Source organism: Osmia bicornis, unplaced genomic scaffold (assembly GCF_907164935.1).
Source record: "Osmia bicornis bicornis unplaced genomic scaffold, iOsmBic2.1, whole genome shotgun sequence".
Taxonomy (NCBI): domain Eukaryota; kingdom Metazoa; phylum Arthropoda; class Insecta; order Hymenoptera; family Megachilidae; genus Osmia; species Osmia bicornis.
Genome location: NW_025791135.1, coordinates 514,780 through 536,440, shown reverse-complemented (window position 1 = coordinate 536,440; position 21,661 = coordinate 514,780). Strand labels below are relative to the sequence as shown.

The window sequence follows — 21,661 nt, the reverse complement described above, 5'->3', positions numbered from 1 at the left end:
GATCTAGGAAGGCAACAACGCCTCAAGTATTTTTACAAACACATTCAAACGCTCATCTCGCCAGAGGCATCGCCACGATACGCCTGAAGAACGAAAGCGAAACATTGGCGTGCGTTTAGAGTGAGATGTACGGTGATCATGCTATCTTTCTTTCAACCCAAATGATAGAATTGTAACGCTCCGATAAATTCTGACTGACCAAACGCGTGGATTTTACATAGTACACCGTAGCACTCCTCGCTGCTGAAAAATATATGCCTGCTCCGAAGGAACGGGCAATCTGAGAATTATTTTTAGAAGAAGTTATTAACTTTTTTAAATAAATGTTTTTTAATTAATAAAAGTATACAGGATACGTCATGGTATGATAATGTATATTTTTCTGTGATTTCATTTTCTTCGTGAATGCAACGATGCACTCAAAAAATGCAAATCCACTTTTTATTTAAATGGATTGCATTTTTTTTTACTTGTGTCAACTCCTTGAAATATTCTGCATAAAAAAGTACTATGGTACTATTAAAACTAATAAATGTAGGGACCTCCCGTCTATACAGTAAAAGTTGAATATGTGCAACAATTCATATATGTATTCAGCCGAGGTGTCGAATCTCGGATTATATGCGATGGCCAGCCAAACGTGAACGTAGAAAGGGGCAGACAGTGGAGGAGAGAGCGAGAGGTCCAATGATCAAAGGAAAGAGCCGAAACATATCGGTGTGACTAATACTAATTCAATTATAAAACTTTTTTATTTTTGACTTTTTTAAATGAAATTTTTACTAGCGCATTGGTGAAATTTTTCTGATTAAAATGATACCAAACACGATATAGTTTGAATGAGGCGAGGTTTGTTATGGGGCGCTGTGAAAAATCCAGGCGGACGGCAGTCAAATCTTACAATTAGAGAAAAGGGACAATCTCAACATGCAGAATGAGAGAAGGACAGCATGACTGTAGTGCGTCTCACTCAGCGTTCGGGCGATGTTGCCTTTTTCGCTAGCCTTCGCAGCACAGTTCGAGTGAAGTAATCAAGCTGACGCTTGATTCTGGCTACGATTCCAGATCGGCAGCCTTTCTACTTAGACGCCACCTTATAACTACTAGCTGAACTAAATTTGTCACGTAACTTGCTCTGTAGTATCCAGATAATGGCGGAACTCGTCTTTGGGAATGCTTTTACGGGAATACACTTTTCGTCCTTATATGAGAAGATTTTGATCTAAATAAGGGTTCATTCGACAGAGGAAGGTTCAATGCAGCGCGGTCTGGTCACGGTTTGAGTCACAGAACTGTTTTAGTGACCTAAAAAATACTTGGAATCTGCGGATGTATTTTGTCGATTTTTCCTCTACTTTGGACACTCATATTATTAGATATCAACACAATTTTGTTGAACCATGACCAGACCGCGCTGCATTGGACCTTCCTCTTTCGAATGAGCCCTCACCCAGCCCCAAATCTTCTCATATAAGGAAGAAAAGTGTATTCCCGTAAACCCCTTTTTAGGCCCATTTTTGCCGGTAATGTCACCTCGCTGCATTACCCGTGTCTACCCCCTTAAGCAATGCTTATTTGACGTTCGGCTATTTCCCTCGATTTTCTACTGTAACAACCAATGAAAATGATTCTTGAAAATGTAGCATTATTTCTTACTTAGTGACGTGGTTTTTGAATTGAATTCAAATAATTGAGCGAGCAATAGACAGAGCCAAATTTATTAATAAAAAAAGCCAAATTTATTAAGAACAATTCTGAAATATGAACACAAAATAACACAAAATTAAACTAACCACTGAAATTATTTAAAAATAAAATTTAAATGTAATTCTTTGTATTGATTATGAATCCTAAACTAATCTACAGCGAATTCAGCGATCGCGGTGTAGCGGCGACAAACGTGTTGCCATTCTTTTTATATTTCATTCGATATGTTAGCGACGGCATATTTTGGAGCCTTGTCCAAAGCAATTAGCCAGGCGCTATTGTACTTTCGTACCATTTATGATAGGGACCAGTGCTGGTGGCCAGGTATCAGGTACCAGGTATCAAAAGACTGTTCATATGAATGTAGAATGTGCGACGACAGCCGCGGATCGGCGTCGCGCATCGCGGACCCCCACCGCGGCGGCCTCCCCACTTCCGCGAGCGAGGCTATAAGTATGATCGATCGACGCGTGGATCGATGAGTTGCCTCGGGGCCTCGGCCCCGAGCAGACCTCCCAGGAGGTCGGACCGGAGCACCGGCAGACTCGGCGTTGCGGTTTGTCCCGACGACGAGTTCACCGGCAGTCGGCTCGTGACGTACGTCACGAGCTGGCAGCTCCCAATCGGTCCAGCAGCCGTAGGCGCCTAGCTTCGTCAGTCCCGAGGTTTGACCCAGGATGACCAAACTAGTGCGCGCCCGTAACATCCGCCGGTTTGTCCGCGGGGTTCCAGGCGCTAGCTTACACGGCACCGCATCCGGCCTATGGCAACCGATTCCGTCCCGTCCCGAGGCTTGACCCAGGGCGAGCCAGGATTGGTCGTCGCCTCGTTCACTGCTAGGCTTGACCACGGTGTACGAGAAGACAGCCGCGTCAGGCAAGCGGGCAGCAACTCCACCGCAGCGCGAAACACCGCAGCGCGAATTTCAAATAAAGACCGGCGGCCCGAATGGGCCATTCCCGCTCCTAGCCTCCAGCGACTCCGCGTTTCCCGCGGACACCGAACACCGCGTCTCTCTCTCTCGTTCGCGTTCGCGCGCCGCGCCGCGCTCTCACTCCGCGCCGTAGCAAGTAAGACCGCGTAGCGACAGCTACGACCCGCGCTAGGTTAAGACCGCGTAGCGACGGCTACGACCGGCGTTAGTTAGTAAGGCCGCGTGACTCATGTGACGGGCCGGGTCCCGAGCGTAGTTCGTAAGACCATGTACACATAGATTTAAGCGCGACACGGCTCCATCGCCAGCTCACGGTTAGGTTATTTTCTGTTGTAGCGCGAACGGCAGGAGACACCGCCAACACCGCCGACGGAGACACCCGGGGCCGCGGCCGGCGGCCCACCATCCTCCAAATAATTATCTTATTTTCTGAATAAACAGTTATATTTTTCTACTAACACCGACTCGTTATTCACCCGAACCTGTTCCCAAGCGAACCCTGGCACGGGGAATCCGACCGCGGTGCGCAACGCCGTGCGCACCGACAAGACCGCCCCGTTACAAATGCGTAGAAAAGGCAAGCAGCCCGACACTGTATTGCTAAAAATGTGGACTTTTTCGGAGTGGGGAAGGCATTGCTTTTTGGTAAGAAGACTGTGATAAACACCACGGCACATACCGTACAACCGTACATAGGAAAGGACAGTGCAATTTTCTATACAAAATGACCAGTAAGAAACATTTTACCGAAATCGATAAAAATACATTCGTGGCAATATTAAAAAACTTTGCGCACATAGTAGAAAATAAGAAAAGTGACAGTTCCACTCTGAAGAACAAAGAAGATGCGTGGCAGGAAATAACACAGCAGTATAATATGTCGGCTGTGATTTCATGCAAGGTTTGTAGAATAAACGATATTATTACGTGAAACTATTATCGCTATTTGTAATTTGGAACGCACTGTGTGCGCTCGTATTCTGGGACACCCTGTAATATAAATTTTATTTTTCAGAGGAATACTGTACAGCTGAAGAAGATGTTGAGTAACATGAAAGCTGCGCAACGAAGCGCGATCATGAGGGAAATGCAGTCCCGAATGGCAACAGGGAGAGGACCGGCAGAACCGGCAGCTGAAATAAACCCAGAAATAGCGGAGATCGTGCCATCGTTAATGCAGAATGCACCAAGCATATTATCCTCCAATCACACAGAGGAAGAGTTGGCGAACAGACGCGAAGCTATATTTCATGGGGTATACATTTTGGACGATGTTGAAGTGGATGATAATCCAATTTGTATAAATACCAGTCACGGAAGTAGAAACGTTACACCGGAAGGTAATGATGAGGGCCGTGAAGGAGAAAACTGTAATCGGTCCCTACAAAGTAAAAACTTAGAAATTGATCAAATCGTGGACAGCGCGCTGCAGCGAAAACCGCAGAAAGCAGCCACTTCCACTGCTCCAAAGATGGATTATGATGAGAGGAGGTCGAAATTCGAGCGAATAAGACGCACAATGAAAAGTGAGGAAGAATTGGCCGATTTGAAACTGCGGCACGAGCAACGGAAAAATGAATTGGAAATCGAATTTTTTAAAAACAAAATATGATTTCGAAATCCGTGCCGTAGCCGCAGCAGCAGAGAAAGCTGAATTTGAATTAAAAGAACTGAAAGGTAATAAACATTAAGAACAATCTTTTTAATAATTTATTGATATAAAATTTTCTAATTTTCTAATACGTTTTAATTTCAGCCTCCTCTCATCATAATCCATCTTTGGAGCGGCGGAAGTGATTGGTCTTCGACGCTGCGATCCACGGTTTGATCAATTTCATCCTTTTGGTATTCTGGGGAATGATTACCAATATCACAATGACCTTCTTCATGGTCCTCATTATTAATTTCCGTTGTAATGTTTGTACTTTTCTGACTGGTGTTTATACAAATTGGATTATCATCTACTTCAACATCGTCCAAAATGTATTCCTCATGGAATATGGCATCACGTTTGTTCGCCAACTCTTCCTCTGTATAATTAGAGGATAAAATACTCAGCGCATTCTGCATTAACAATGGCACGATCTCTGCTATTTCTGGGTTGATTTCTGCCAATCGAGATTGTCTTTCCCTCATTATCGCGCGTCGTTGCGCAGCTTTCATGTTACTCCACATCTTTTTAAGTTTATAATCATCATTAGAGTTATTTATGTTTTATTATTATGAAATGAATAAAAAAAGAATTTATAATAACAAATTACTGCTTTATTTTTCCACATCCCATCTCCGTACCGATTCAAAATATATCGTCGAAATCTCTCTAACATGGAGAAATCCCATGGTTCAAGGTATACGTTGTGATAGGACTGAGGATGAGGGTATTTTAATAAATAAATTAAATCAATTTGAGCCAAAAGAATAACAATTATTTATTGGCTCGATAGACACAATAAGGGGAAAAAGCCTTACGGCATAAAAAACCCCTTATTACATTACGTTGCAAGTACTTAATTAAACATACGGGCAATGAGTGCTTCACGTGTAGCAAATCCATCAACGCCATTATCATTTTCCATGTTTCCCAATAATGCTTCTCCATCTTCATTTTCGATTTCAATTTCATCTTCTTGAATAAGAGTGTCATTGAAAATGAGGGCTAAATTGTGCAACACAACACATGCAACTACCGTTGTTGTGGAACATAATAGCTTCGTTGTTAAACCCCTTGACAGACATGGAAAACGGCGCTTCCACACACCGAACGTTCTCTCTACTATTTGTCGGGTCCTGATCTGGATTTCATTGTACCTGTGTCGATCAAACCATTTAATGTTATTTTGTGCATCAATCAGTCGAGTAAACAAGTAAAGAAACAAATAAAACAGTATCAGTATTACCTTATTTCTTCTTCAGTCTGGGGATTCCGCAGGGGTGTCATAAGAAAAGGCAGACATGGATATCCACCATCCCCGATAAGGATTCCATCTAATTCTCCTGTCACATATCGCATGTGTAATCGGGATGTACGAAAAATTCTGCTATCATGAGCACTGCCAGGCCACTCTGGTACGATATCCAAAAATTCCATACAAGGACCCACGACAGCCTGCATTTATATTAATATAGTTCATTTCAATGAATATTGGGTAAAATAAATAACTTAATGACATACCTGAACATTCAATGAAAAATATCCTTTTCTATTCCGGTACATTTCTTCCATGTTGTTGAATCTGGATGCTGTTAATCTAATGTGGGTGCAATCAATAGCGCCATCCACACCTGGTAAATCAATTACATTGTATACGTATGTATGTATGTATATGTGTATATAGAAAAAGTTATAGTGATATAAAATCCACACCTGGTAAACCAATAGCTCCGTTTCCGTGTCCCAGATTATTGAATAACCTGCGATTTTGAGTGGAATTGTCCGGATCCCTGGGAAACTTAATATACTCCGTCACCAGACTGCCTATTAGTGAACTCACCCTAAATACTATGCGGGAGACTGTGGGCTGAGAAACATTCATCGTGTCTCCCAGAATAAGCTACAATTACAGTACATATATAGATAATCTCTATTTTTTTCTTTTTCTTAGGAGTAGTGATACTGATATATTTATATGACTTACTTGAAAACTTGCAGTAGCATAATACCGCAAACAAATTAAGAGCTGCATCGCAGGAGGGATCGGTAAACCGCAATTATTACTTTTATGTAGCCCTGCTTCAATTTTAGGCAAAATTCCATTTAAAACAGAGTCTTTCGTGAAACGGTAGCGTCTACGGAATTTTTCCTCGTCAAAACAATCATACGGATCACTCCCGTCTCGAATGTATCGCCTTGATATTTCTGGATGTTCATTCTGGATGTCCTCAATGTCCTCAATGTCCTCAATGTCCTCGATATCATCGATATCCTCGAAGTCCATTTTGTATTTAATCAAAATAAATTGTTTAATACACCACAATATTAGCTTCAAACGTTGAATGCCGACTACGAGAAATAGCGTGGCTGGTGTTCTTGCCCAGGATGAAAATCCCGTTACTTTTACTGTATTTGTGTACCCTAACCTACTCTCTCCCGTCCCATCACTGTACAATAATACCTTCAAACGCGTGCTTAAGTCCTCAATATCGTCGACTTAAAAATCTTACCTCAATAAAGCCAAATAAGAACTCGTTTTCTACAAATAAGGCGGACTTATTCGACTATGAATTCATAAGATCTTAAGACTTTATTAAGCATCGACTGTGAATCTACACCAATAAGCATTTACTTTTCTAAGCAAATGTTTAAGCTTAGACTTAAGACGTTGCTTATTCGGCGACTGTGAATCTAGCCGACGTCTTAAGCATGTGTTTAAGCCCAGCTTAGAAATAAGTTGCGACTGTGAATACCGCCCATGATGTTCTTTGAAAGAAGGAACGTAGGAAACCATCCAATGGCTACAAAAATACATGACACTCAATGCACCAGAGATTAATTCTAACTACATTTCACACATATAAAGTAATTTCAAAAATAAATATTAATCCACAAAAAGTACATGACATGTACAAAAAAGGAAACGCCAAGTATTATAGTATAGGCATTATGAGCGGAGCACCTTTTTGCACTAATACACAATGCATTTCAGTGTGGCCCTGAAAACGTTCGTGATATCCCACAAAAAGTACATTACATGCAAAAAAAAGGTAACACCAAGTAGTTTAGGCCCTATATGGTACATATTTTGTGAATTTTCTAAAAACATAATGAATATCATGCAAAACCAGCCAGGTATTGAGTTATATATATTTTTCAAAATATTTATACTTGTGTAACATCCAGCAGGAAGAGGAATAAATAAGAAGAAGTTACGTCCCTAGGTATAACCCATTTTCGTCTTTCGCCAGTCCAATGAGGTCTTGCTCTGGAATCCGCGAAACATCAGCGTTTTCCTCGCTTAGCGACGGCCGCGATACAAAATCAGGGAACTCGCGGAATGCGATGGCGAAAACCCTTTGCTTGCAGGTTTTCGCAAGCAAAGAGCGTGAACTACTCCCCTTTTGGGAGCATAAGTTATCGGTGCAACGCAAGTACGCCAGTTCCGTGATAGCGTAAAATAGAGACGAAGTTCTGCTCGTCCGTGACCCGCGTTTTGGCTACCTCGAAACCAGGAAGATCATCAACGACGTGCTCGGCCTACGGTTCAACACGAGTGTATCCCCGAGGTCTGAGGATCCAGGCCCGTAATAGGACAAGTTCCAGGAGTGCAACCCGTGTGCTGTGCAGGACCACCACCAACCGCTTGCATCTTCCAAGGTCGAATTGTAGCCCACCCGCCGCGAGTCTAGCGTTTTGTCGAATCCGCAAGTTAAGCGTAAAGTGAGATCTCGAGTGTGAGTGACCGACGCGTGCAAGGAAAGCGTTTATTGACGACACCCGAAGACAACGAAGAGTATGTAACAGATAGCAATTAAAATATACATACACATTCGAACAACCACAATCGCGTATCAAGATCATTCGACTCCCATCCTATCTCCCTCAACCTTTGAAAGGTAGGTCAAGGTGCGCTTTAGCGCTTAAAGCGGCAGAACCCGTAGATTTATACAATTAGAAATTTGTAACAGTTCGTTTATTTATTATTGTATTACCTTGATTTAAATAATTATATTCATTGTAACGTGGTGACACCTGTGCCCCCCCCCCCGTTACAATCGCTGCGCTTCTCCCACCTCACATCCCACCTAAAAATAACCCTTAACCCTTCCAACACCTTACCCCTTTCCCCTGCCACCGGTGTCGGGCCGATGGAGGCGACGGAAAGGAGGCAACAAGGATCACCCACAAAAAGGAGCTCCGAGGCCGGCGACAGATCTTCAACCCTTCCAGAAAGGAAAAGCAACGCGGGACTTCGGAAAAGGAGACGAAGCTGTCCAGAAGCTGAGACAAACGTCCACCCGGAGCCATCTGTCGCCGAGCCCGAAGACCTCAGCCCACCCGCCACAACCGGAGATCCGCCAGCCCCATCGACCCCGAACACCAGCAGATCGACAATCGATAACCGATCGATTCCGTTGACAGAAGAGACCCCCTTCCTAATCCCCATCCCCTCCCCAAAAATCATCCCGCGACGGTCCCGTCGTCGCGGCAGCGACGACGAGCCGTCATTGAGCCCTAGGCTATCTTAGTATACAGCGATTGTGCGATTTTTAGTAGCGAGATACCAAAAGCGATTATAGAAAGCATAAAGTGTGAGAGTTCGAGTGAAGAGTGTGGGTAAGCCCTTCCCTTACAACGATTATATTGTTTGAGTTTCGGCAACGGCAATCTTCTCGCCTGCGTATTTTCGCGTCCGCGTATTGTACCGACGATTCAACGTCTGCACGTTTGCGAAACCCTTTTGTCCAACCCCCCCTATTAATCCCGTCTACAAAGTTCCTCTCACACGTAACGTAACGAACTTCCAGAGAACCTTTCCCGACCTGGGATCTCCCCTCCCACGCTTGTCCTCCTTGCGTACTCCCCCGCGAGATTGTAAGGACGAAAGTGCCCGTGTCCCATCCCTTGTAACGACCCCCCGTTCTGACCCCCTTTTCCAAATTTTCGATTGCCACCGCGAGTGGCTGGCGCCCAACGATTATACTAACGGATTGTGAGAGATTTTAGTAACGACAAAAAATTGTATAGAGTGAACCCCCGAAAGGGTCACATCATACTTAATAACTAAAAAGAATCTTATATTCATTAATATTTAACATAAAAATTTTTATACTCCAAAAATATACGTCGATAATTGTCGCGTCGATAATTCTACCGCGTCGATAAAAGATCGACACAGCGCGCGAAATAAATAGATAGAGACAGCAATAGCGCGTAGAAAGAGATAGGAACAAGCGCAGAGTAGAAAGAGACAGCAACAGCGCGTAGACAGAGATAGCGATACGCACGGAGTCACGTACGCGCAGGTCAAAGTCCAAACACTTCCGGTATCGAAAGTACAGGTAGAAAAAACTGCTACGTCAGCAGTTCTCCGGTATAAATACGAGCGTGCCGCGCAAAGATTTTTCACTTCGATTCTGATCGCAGTCCGACACGGGTCTATGGTACGATTTTTATTTAGAATTCAAGTCGCATAGATTCTTTTGTCGGCGAGGCAGCAAAGGTTCCGCGTCGGACCCGGAGCGCTCAACTACCTGTTCGCAGCGGTTCTCATACGTGTCAGGTTTGCAACCAAGCTTAACGAGCGAGCGAAAGCCGAAGCTCCTTGGATGCAGCCTACTAGTACACTGGCTCTAGAGCGACGATACCGTCTTGCAGTGTTCGCTACCAAGCTTATCGAGCGAGCGAAAGCAGAAGCTCCTTGAATGCGGCCTTTTCAGTGACGGCCAAGTTGCCCAGAAACCGAACAGCGTCTGAACGGATCTTAGCCAATTTCCCGACAAACGATCGATTCATTAAATTATATTGAATTATATTAAACTATAAATTCAAGTTATAGATTTAAAGTTTTATAATCGTATCTAGAGCCGCGTTTACTAATCAATTTATTTTTCTCTGTATTTTTATTTTAGGTTGAATTATTTTTGTTACTAATAATCTGATTCTCGTTTATTGTATTTCATTTTTTAGCACAAACACGATTGTTATTTTCTTTGTATTTTTCAATCCAGGGCGCACTCATTGTACCTTACTAATACTATTGTTTTCTTTTTGTATTTCAAAAACAGGGCGCAACATTTGTTAATTACATTAATTCAATTCATTACATCAATTAACTACATTATTTAATTACATTCAATATTACTTACCTTTTTATTATATTATAAACAAACACAAAACGACAGACACATCATTTCTTTGAACAAACACACATATTGTTTGAGAAAGGAATTAACGTTGGATTTTACTCCTTTACCGCATGCCACCCGAACCTGTAATCCCCTTCTTTATTATTATATTATATATAAATACGAGTCGCCTTCTCATAGGGAACCGCTCTCCCTACGCGTCGGTGCAGTAGCGTGCTCGCGAATAATTCCGGGACGTTACACTTGGCGTTTGGCTGCCTCGTTGCGATTCAACAAAATTTGTTGTACGTTATTCCAAACCTCTGAATACATTATCGACTTTATTGGAGCGAAGCTCCTCTATTAAACGACTAATAGGCATTTTTTGTGACTTTTTAACTTAAAAACTGGATTATCAATTTTGACCATTCTTTGCAAGCTGATCACAGTGGTCACTATGAGTGTTTATATAGAATAAAATCAGAAATCGGTGGTGTCCTTGAGGAATGGTCACAGAAACCGATACCCATGTTAAGGGGGTAGACGCAGGTAATGCAGACAGGTGACATTACCGGCAAAAATGGGCCTAAAAAGGGGTTTACGGGAATACACTTTTCGTCCTTATATGAGAAGATTTGGGGCTAAGTGATGGTTCGTTCGAAAGAGGAAGGTCCAATGCAGGGGGCTCTGGTCATGGTTCAACAAATTTTGTTGAATCGCAACGAGGCAGCCAAACGCCAAGTATAAATATTTTGAAAAATATATTACATTATATCTAATGAAGATATAGTAATAATGATATTGTTATTAAATGCATATATAACTCAATACTTGGTTGGTTTTGCATGATATCCATTACTTTTTAGAAAATTCACAAAATATGTACCATATAGTGCCTAGTCTACTTGGCGTTACCTTTTTTTTGCATGTAATGTACTTTTTGTGGGATCTATCTATCTATCTAACTGCAACATCTTAGTAAACTTGTCTTTCGTCTTTTAATTGTTGAGAGCGTTAACCCGCTCAAGACTAGTGGCAGCGATACCAACCATCGCGCTCAGAATAGGGGAGAAAGAGTAGGGAATTGTATTTCAACTATCAAATTGAAATTCGTTCTTCAATAACTAAACCACTTGCTTTCTATTATCCTTTTTACGTTGCGCCGTCGCACGCGCAACGTAACATAATAAATAATAAATATAAATAATAAATAATAAATTTAAACAAAATGATAAATGATAAATGATAAATGATAAATGATAAATGATAAATGATAAATGATAAATGATAAATGATAAATGATAAATGATAAATGATAAATGATAAATGATAAATGATAAATGATAAATGATAAATGATAATGATAAATGATAAATGATAAATGATAAATGATAAATGATAAATGATAAATGATAAATGATAAATGATAAATGATAAATGATAAATGATAAATGATAAATGATAAATGATAAATGATAAATGATAAATGATAAATGATGAATGATCAATGATAAATGATAAATGATAAATGATGAATGATGAATGATGAATGATAAATGATAAATGATAAATGATAAATGATAAATGATAAATGATAAATGATAAATGATAAATGATAAATGATAAATGATAAATGATAAATGATAAATGATAAATGATAAATGATAAATGATAAATGATAAATGATAAATGATAAATGATAAATGATAAATGATAAATGATAAATGATAAATGATAAATGATAAATGATGAATGATAATGATAAATGATAATGATAAATGATAAATGATAAATGATAAATGATAAATGATAAATGATAAATGATAAATGATAAATGATAAATGATAAATGATAAATGATAAATGATAAATGATAAATGATAAATGATAAATGATAAATGATAAATGATAAATGATAAATGATAAATGATAAATGATAAATGATAAATGATAAATGATAAATGATAAATGATAAATGATAAATGATAAATGATAAATGATAAATGATAAATGATAAATGATAAATGATAAATGATAAATGATAAATGATAATGATAATGATAAATGATAAATGATAAATGATAAATGATAATGATAAATGAGAAATGATAAATGATAAATGATAAATGATAAATGATAAATGATAAATAATATATAATAAATAAATAAAAATAATAATAATATAATAATGACAATAATTTATATCCCAACCAACAGGAAAAACCGAAAATCCCGAAAAAGTTCCTTAAACCACTTAAGTTATTAAGTAATTAAGCAAGAACATTTTAAGTGCTTTAGGCAATTTTTTTCGGGTTTTTCTCTTTTTCCCGTCGGTTTGGATATAAAAGACACCTGATTCCAAATTTTCATGTTTCTAGCTTTTTTGGAAGTATGTTAGAATTAACATGATCCTCCTTCTATTATATATTTTGCAAGAATTATGCGTTTTTGGCGTATTTATATTTCAGGTTCCAGGCTAGGTAAAAAGTTGCTTTTTACATGAGAGTTAGTTGATATTATATCTAGCTCACAAACAAATTTTGGTTGACCTTGGTTACCGGGGAGAGCGGCAATGGCGGTGCAAATATGGCTAAAAAGCGTTTAACTCTGGTACGAGATATACTACTCGGCAGCTTAGAAGGGGCGGGCGGGGAACTTGGTTCGCGCGCTGCCACGCGCGTTGATAGTCGATTCAAAATAATCTTCCTGGAGGAAACGTTCTTTCCTTCGGTTTTTAGCTAGTTCGCGCATATCGCTTAAACGTGTGGTTTTTGATTCGGTACTTTCCCTTAAAAATACTTAACGGTTACGACTTTTCATGAGCATTATACGATGTGAATGTTCTTCAATACATTGATTGGATAAACATCTGTGGATTAACCTCAGTCTACGTGATCGTTCCTCAGCCGATTCCTTCGCTAAGCGTCTGTGGATTAATCTCATTCGGCGTGATCGTTCCTCAGCAGATTCGTTCGCTGAACGTCTGTGGATTAATCTCAATCTACGTGATCGTTCCTCAGCAGATTCGTTTGCTAGGCGCCTACTGATTAATCTAAGCCTATGTGATCGTTCTTTAAACGATTATAAATTATGGTTAGGCGACGTTTCTTCTCCTCTATCGTTTCATGCAATAATTTTGAACGCATATATTATATTTTCGCATTGCAGACAGTCTCAAATGGTGTTCGTTAATAGTTTCATGACATCGTGTCTCTGTATTTCTTTTGCAATTTTTGTACAGACGTAATTGCGTGGCGTCGTTTGATTCATTCGCACGATACTTCCTTATACGGGATGCATGTTTTGTAGGTCTACCCATCGCTTCAAGCAAACGTGGTTGGTTTGTTTTTTATTTATTTTAGAAACAATTGGACGCTCCAAGCAGACGTGGTCGGTTTGTCTTTTTTTTTTACAAACAATTATTCGTCGTTCCAAGCAGACGTGGTTTGTTTTTTTATTTATTACAAACAATTATTCGTCGCTCCAAGCAGACGTAGTCGGTTTGTTTTTTATATTACAAACAATTGCCAGTCGCTCCAAGCAGACGTGGCTGGTTTTGGATTTTTACAAACAATTATTCGTCGCTCCAAGCAGACGTGGTCGGTTTTTATGGATTTTAGAAACAATTATTCGTCGCTCCAAGCAGACGTGGTCGGTTTTGGATTTTAGAAAATATAAAATAATAGTAGTTAAAACAACTACCTTTGCAGCAATTTTCAAAAGATTCAATTAATTATTACAGTGTTACGTCGCGAGCGTGATACGGCGCGCGACGTACAAAAATATAAAAAGAAAAGGAAAGGTAGTTAGATTATACGTTTAATTTAGTTATATTATTATCTCTTTTCCTTTGGATGATTAATACGCGGTTGAGAACGGTATTATCGCTGCCACCAGTCCCGATCGCGCTCGACGATGTTAGGTCGATAACGATCGGAACAATTAAAAAGAATCGTTTAATTTTTATAATAAGATTCTGAATTTATTGTTTGAGTTCGTCAATGCTCTGGTCCCATACGGGCCCCTCGTGCGAATTTATGCAAATATGGTTAGCGTGAATGTTAGGAAGGAAGTGTGTTAAACTAAAAATGAATCTGAAACTAGTTATGTGTAACAAAAAGAAATATAATTTCAAAAAAAGAAAAACATAACAGTAAATGAATTGGTTTACAAAGAGTTCGAGCTGTTGGAAATATAGAAAAATGAAATTTATATATATGTTTTAACAAGATAGGTGAAATTGGAATATTGAAATCTATTGAATCGTAAAACAGAATTTAAAGATGATTCGAGCGGCGATTTCGATGAGCAATTAATAAGCGATGAGAGGAAACGATCCCAAGGGGAAAAACTTCCAAAACCAACGGTTTCGTGGGCCGCCTCTCGTTATCGCAAACGGAATTATTGTTAAAAATTGCGAAATGTCTTCGATACCTTAATACGATGTTGAACAGAACGATCTTGGGGGAAACTTCCAGGACACGCGGTTTCAAGATCGCCCGTTTTGCCTCACTAAATTCCAGATTCGTCGTATTGGACAAAATGAAATAGATAACTTACCAAGCTCGATGTAAATTAATATACGATAATACAAATTGTCTGTTAATCGCTAGTTGCTTGGTTGTCTGGAAATCTGGAAGGCGAAGAAAAGATGAGAACTTTGTCACACGCACTACACGTTCGCGATCGGCCTTTCAACGGTGTTACGGTTACGGAAACGATAAGTAATTTCAAAAACGACGCGACGCGGAAAAAGAACAAAATGTTAAATAACGGCGATTTAAGATTGAAAGAGAAAAGATAGAAATTGAAAAGTATGAAATTTAACGTATTCGTAAAGTCTTTGCCGCGGAAAACGAGAACTCTGCCTTTTGCAAGGACTTTACCGGGCAGCTAATTACAACGATTTTCACACGACAACTATTGCTTAACGCGAACACGGGCTTCCCGTCACGTACCTCACGATTTTTCGACGAAGAGTAATTTGCCTCAGTCAAGCGATCGTATCTCAGGGTTCGACCCGCGATCAAGGGCCCAAAGTGGGGACATCATTTGGCAAATCAGGGTACGTGTCAAAGGGGAAGGCCCGCGCGTATTGGTATTGTCTAGGCGCGTTTCCCGAGTTCTCATCCCTTTTTGACTTTCCTTCCGACTCTGTCTTTCGTAGATTATCTTTCTTTTTACCCTTCCAACGCTTCGTGAATTTAGTGCGTCGCAATTTCTATACTTCTGGAATATTCGAAATCTATTACGACTTTATTTGTTCGATTTTACTAATCAAAGAGGCTCTTATAAATGATATTTACAAATGATATTTCGGTAACGAAGAACATCTAGCCCTTTCAATAGATGTTTAACTTACTATATTGAATAACTACTAAATGAATAATGTTAATTTATTCCGTTCTTATTCGCGTTTCGGCGGTTTACAGAAAAGGCAATTATTATCGAATTATTATCGAATCGCGGATGTATGCAAATACGTTACTGCATTTAATTGTTATTAGTTCCGCGTACATCAATTTTTAACGATTTTCGTATTTTCTAAACGTCCTACGTTCAACGTTTAGTTGTAGTTCGTTGTCGATGTTTATTGCCTTGGTCGACCTTCGCCTCGAACGTTCTTGAACATCGGTCGACAAATTTCAAACCTCAGTGGTTGTCACGCAAACCTTCGCATTCAATAGTCATACAACAGTTTCATTCCGTTTCATTCTAATTGTTTTCGATTTTAATTGCACTCATTCCTCGTGGAAAGGTCGGCTGACGCATGCCTTGCAGGTAGGAGAAGTATATTGCTCGCGAGGTAAAACAAAATCGTATTTCCCTTGTTCTGCGCGGTTAAGCGGGGAAACTTCCAAATGCGTCGCACTGCTTAACCGCACGGCGAAAGATGTTGATAATATTTCTCCTTAACCTTAGCGGGTTCGAATTTTTATATGTTTATTGCTACGCGGTTTCGACGAGGCAATCGTCCTAAGGAAGTGTGACTTCTTATTATTTGAATAGAACTAATTATAGCCTCCTTTGTGTGCTTCGCCTGGGATTATTTCCAAGTGCAACGCACTGACGAGGTACACAAATTCGGTATGTTAACGGTCAAACTATTCAAAACTATCAGAAAGAAAATGGAAGTAGATCTTAGCTACGGTCGAATTATTGAAAATAATTCGGACGTAACACAGCACTAGCAATCAATTGAACACGTAACGTTGCCAGGTTTTCGTTTCAATTGACTACGCGATCTGTCTATGGGCTGTAGCTATGTTTGTTTATATTGTGAGGACGATCGCAATAATAGGCCAACTTATAGTAGAATTCCGTCACATTGTGTGATAAGCGGAAAATAAAGCAATGCGATATACGTACAATACTCATGGCAATGTTAAATAGATCTAATATAACATAAATTCACAAATACTTGCAATTTAATTAAAATTTGCATTACTTAATATTCAGTTACATTTCCACGCGTGTTTTTATGCATCTTGGCACTGATTAGTATATTTATATCGTTATGGTTTTATCTCACGTTGCCTTATTTGCTTCACGAAGCTCATTTTTTTGGGGGTAAATATTTAGAATAAGGGAGCCACCTCCGATTTCGATGACCTTCAAATATATTGTCAAGGTCGTCATTCTGAACTACTTTTCCCTATACATATAATAGTCGGACTTTTTTAGTTTGCGAGATATTTGAGAAAATAACGCGCTTTACTATCAATATTTCCAAGAGTGAATAAGTCACAACTAGGATCTCATCATCAAACCCCCCCGTCCCCACGTCGACAATAACCCCAAACCCCTTTGGGATGAACTTTTCTAGATACTTCGAAGACACATGTGGGGATTAATGAACGGATAGTACATGTAGGTATAAGCTTAATACAGTGAAATGCTAAATGGAGCACATATTAGTCATTTATTCGTTTAGACGTTCATTCAAGGGATACATAATTGCCATTATTTTGAAAAACGCATCCAATCTTTCAGAAAAATCGAATTTTTTTTAAATATGAATTCTGCTAAGTAATATTTAAAATGACATTCTTTGCGACCGTATAAAGCAATATTTCCTCGAATTTCTCTCCACAGTCTTTCAATGTTTTGTGTATGTACCCCTGTTTCTGGATCAACAAAATTTGCCGAGTGGTTTACAGTGTAATGTTTGTACACATCTTTATTTATTTGTGTGTTACGTTTCGGGTGGGTCCGCCGAATCGTCAAAGGGACCTGGTAGACGAATACACGTCCCTACAGGGTTTGTGATTCGGTAAGGGCAAGGAAAGTCGAAATGAAAGTATATCAAGTAGCGAATTGTTAAATTTTATTCAAAATCCCCATACACCTCTGAGGCTTGCTCACACCAGTGGTATATCTGAGCAGGTATTATGTTATTTTGTATATTAGTATATTCGTTGATATAAAGGTTCAGGATATCGTCCGGAATCTCGTGGTGATTGTTCACCTTGATAGCGTCGTCGGTATTGAGCTCGGGGAGGGGAGACGGTTCCTGCGAAGTGGGACCTGGATCTCCGACTTCGTCTCCCGATTCGGTCGTTAGGTCGATAAGTTCCGGTGACGGAGGGCCCTGACGGATGGTCGGGGCCTCAGACAACGGCGAGTAGCAAGGCTCGTCTGGGTTGGTGAACGAGCTTGGAGGCGGAGCGTCCAACTCTTTTATCAGCTCGCGAACGCGACGTTTATAGGCGGCTCGAGCTTGGTGTTTAACTCCGCCGCGGCGTGTCCTTTTATTGGGGCGCTAGTGCGCTTAAACTACACAGACCGCAACGTGTAATAGAATAAATCGTAAATAAAATGAGCTAGTCATAAATCATCTAGTTACTCACTCAATTCTTACTCATCGCACGATATAGCGCAATAGTGGTGTTGTACAGACGACGGTGCGACTCCTGCAAGCGCTACCAATTCCAGGGTGAAAAGCCGGGGCGACTCCTGTGAGCGCTGCCAGGCAGGTGATAGAGGCCGGTGCGACTCCTGCGAGCGCAGCCAGGTTAGACTGTAAAAGCCGGAGCGACTCCTTTGAGCGCTGCCAGGCGGATGGAAGAGTATAGAAATTGAATAAGAATCAAGTAGTGGATATAATAAAATAATAATTGAAGTACGTCGGACCTTATTGTAGAGCACCGTAAGTAATCGGAATCGATTTAAAGGAGGGTAGTAGTCGCGAATAATTTAGGGTGTGCGAGATTCCGTACGTAGGACTGGAGGTGGAGATGTATGGTCGGAATAAAATTCACAGAGTACTATAATGGATAGTTAATATAATATAACGACTTACATATGGTTATAAGATGGTGAGACTCGTAGAGAACTACTGTAGATCACTTTTTAGGCTTGATGTGCACAAGACGAACGGCTCTGGTAAGACTACCGAGAATGGGCCCTGGGCCCTCTATTTGTATTAGAAGGGATGCTGAGGTAAGTAACTGATGGGCTTATCGGCCGTCAGTGTTCTCAGAGCTGGTCATCTTCTGATGCTAACTCATCAGCTATCACACGAGTTTATTAGTGGCAGACGTTACTTGAGGAGCATGGGAGCGGATGTTGATTATACATAAGAAAATTCTAGGTGCTCTTCTCAGGGTTCTCTATCTACAGTGGTTCCCTTTACAAAGGTGAGTATAATGTGGCAGAGCTACCCAATATCAGTGAGTGCATGTGTATATATACAGGGTGTCCCAGAACTGGGGTAGGAGCCGAAGAGGGATGATTGCTGAGATCATTCTAAACAACTTTTTCCTTTGCCAAAATGTTGTATAAGGCTTCGTTTTCGAGTTATTAACGAAAAACAGTGGCCAATCAGAGCGCGCCGTTAGTGCGGGCCGAATCACGAGAGTGTTGGGTATGCTCCGCGCGGTCGTGATCAAGTGCATCGGCACTACGTCGGTATAATAGGATTCGTTGGGCAAAAGTTGAATCGAATAATAAATTAAAAAAAGAAAGAAATAATAGTATCGAATTATTGATTGCTCATCAACAACGAATCCTATTACACCAACGTGGTGCCGATGCACTTGATCACGACCACGGTTTGAACGCAGAGCATACCCAATACTCTCGTGGTTCGGCCCGCGCTAAGGGCGTGCTCTGATTGGCCACTGTTTTTCGTTAATAACTCGAAAACGAAGCCTTATACAACATTTTGGCAAAGGAAAAAGTTGTTTAGAATGATCTCAGCAATCATCCCTCTTCGGCTCCTACCCCAGTTCTGGGACACCCTGTATATTATGTTATATCAAAGGTAAGTATACGTGTATATACGTGTAAAGCGTGGTTAATAATAGAGAAATATAAGTATAATATAACGATTAATATATGGGTGAGTGGAAAAAAAAGGTTTGTACCGGGGGGGGGGGGGGGGGGGGTTATTAGTATGTAACATGTGCATACGCCTTCCAACAGTCGCTATGAATTATTGTATCCGGAGCAATGTTCTTCGAAATTAGAGGTAACAGTACTTCCGATTTGCGAGACGCTATTGGAACAACAAAAAACTTCTTTGAGTGTCGTTCAATAGCACGGAAAATCCGCTGTCCTTGTATGACTCGTCCTCGATTGTATTTTCGGCGACCAAATTTTGCCTCGTCAATCTCCACGACTATTCCATCCCCACCAATTTGATTTTCGTCTTTTATCAACCATTCGTACATAAGCTGAGAAATTATTAATAAAATAAGTTCATAAACCAGTATTAATAATAATAGGTATTTAATTAATTACCTCTTGACAGAAATTAGTCCAGTCAACTGCTGTAGAAGATGAAATATTAAGTTATACTTCGAGAAATCTTTGCCTAGGAGTATTCATCATTAAAATATAGCAAATTAATCGACAAGCTACACCAATATTTAAATTTGCTTTAGAGAACCAGGTTCTATGTAATGTACTGATTTTTAAATTGCATGTTAATCGTTTTCTTTTACGGTTCCTTATTTGTACCGAATTCGGCATCTACCGGGTATCGATCGATCGATGCGCCTTTTGGGCACGTTGGCTATCCCGGGTCCCTAGCCTGGAGCCAATCAGCGTGCGAGATTACTGCAGCCGTTGCATCGCGATCCCGCGCTATTTTCATGCGACTATTGTCTTTTGTTATCCACGCGTGCATTTTCAGAGACTCAACGCCATTCTTGCGAGACGCACGTTACAAATAAAGTTCTTACTAAAATATCAATCACGTTGTTTGAAAATCAATCAGCGATCAGTATCGCGAGCTTGCCTGGCCCCTCGAAGCTCGAGAGGGTCGCCGCAAGTCAGTTCGGGGCGGAATAAACCCTGAAGATTTACCAACTGGTCCTTCGAGCCGGATTCTCCGGCACATCTCGACAACGAGGCATCGTCGTCCTCGCAAGGAGTCTCTGTCTGGAGACGCCTGCAACTATCGACCACGGAGGTGCATCACCCCCGAGGGCTGGCCTATCATCTCCACGGCACGCTGATTGCTGCCGCCCACCTTCGAATTCAGTGGGAATTCGTCAACGCATCCATTGAAGCCACTGGACTTCACCACGTCGGTCAGGTAACTGGTTTTTGCGCTATCACCAACGAGACAATTGCCTCGATTTCGCGAAATGGCGGCCGATCTAAACAAATTGCGACGCCAGCAAGCTGGCATTAAAGGCGCGTGCACGCGAATAAAGGGTTACGTTGACTCCAACCTACAAATAACGCCCGCCGTTGTTCTCGAGTGCGAAGAGCGATTTAAGAAACTAGAAAAATACTGGTCGGATTACAGCACGACGCAGTCGGAAATAGAGGAAATGGATGAGTCGGAATGTGCGGATAGAGTTCACTTCGAGAATGCCTTCTACGCGTTGTCTGCCGACTTGCGCAGAATAATTGATTCGATGTCCGCGAATAATCGCCCGATCGTTTCGGGATCAATTTCTCCGGCTACCGATTATCTACATGCGGGTCATGCGTCTAGTGTGCGTTTGCCAAAGCTGAATTTGCCGTCGTTTTCCGGAAAATACGAAGACTGGTTCTCCTTCCACGACATATTCAACAAAATTATTGACGGTAATCCTTCGCTCAGTAATTCGGAGCGATTTCAATACCTCAAGACGTCTCTCACCGGAGAGGCGGCTGACATAATAGATTCGCTGGAAATAACAGATGAAAACTATGCGGTCGCGCGCGAGCTGTTGCGAGAGCGATACGACAACGTCAGACATATTGTGAATGCGCATATTACAGCGATCTTCGAATTGCCATC

General features: G+C 40.7%; 2 protein-coding genes across 2 annotated transcripts; one reads left to right on the top strand and one right to left on the bottom strand.

Moving 5' to 3' along the window:
- Positions 1–3,365: 3,365 nt before the first annotated feature.
- On the top strand, positions 3,366–4,253 carry LOC123988819 (myb/SANT-like DNA-binding domain-containing protein 3). Its single transcript, XM_046289568.1, has 2 exons — positions 3,366–3,542; positions 3,657–4,253. The coding sequence occupies exons 1-2, from the start codon at positions 3,366–3,368 to the stop codon at positions 4,251–4,253; spliced, it is 774 nt and encodes a 257-aa protein (XP_046145524.1).
- An 895-nt stretch (positions 4,254–5,148) lies between these two features.
- Positions 5,149–6,576, bottom strand: LOC114882568 (putative nuclease HARBI1). The gene is made up of 5 exons (XM_046289567.1): positions 6,277–6,576; positions 6,006–6,192; positions 5,814–5,923; positions 5,539–5,747; positions 5,149–5,449 (listed from the first exon to the last, which is right to left on the bottom strand). Exons 1-5 carry the CDS (start codon positions 6,574–6,576, stop codon positions 5,149–5,151), a joined length of 1,107 nt encoding a protein of 368 aa, XP_046145523.1.
- Positions 6,577–21,661: the final 15,085 nt, after the last annotated feature.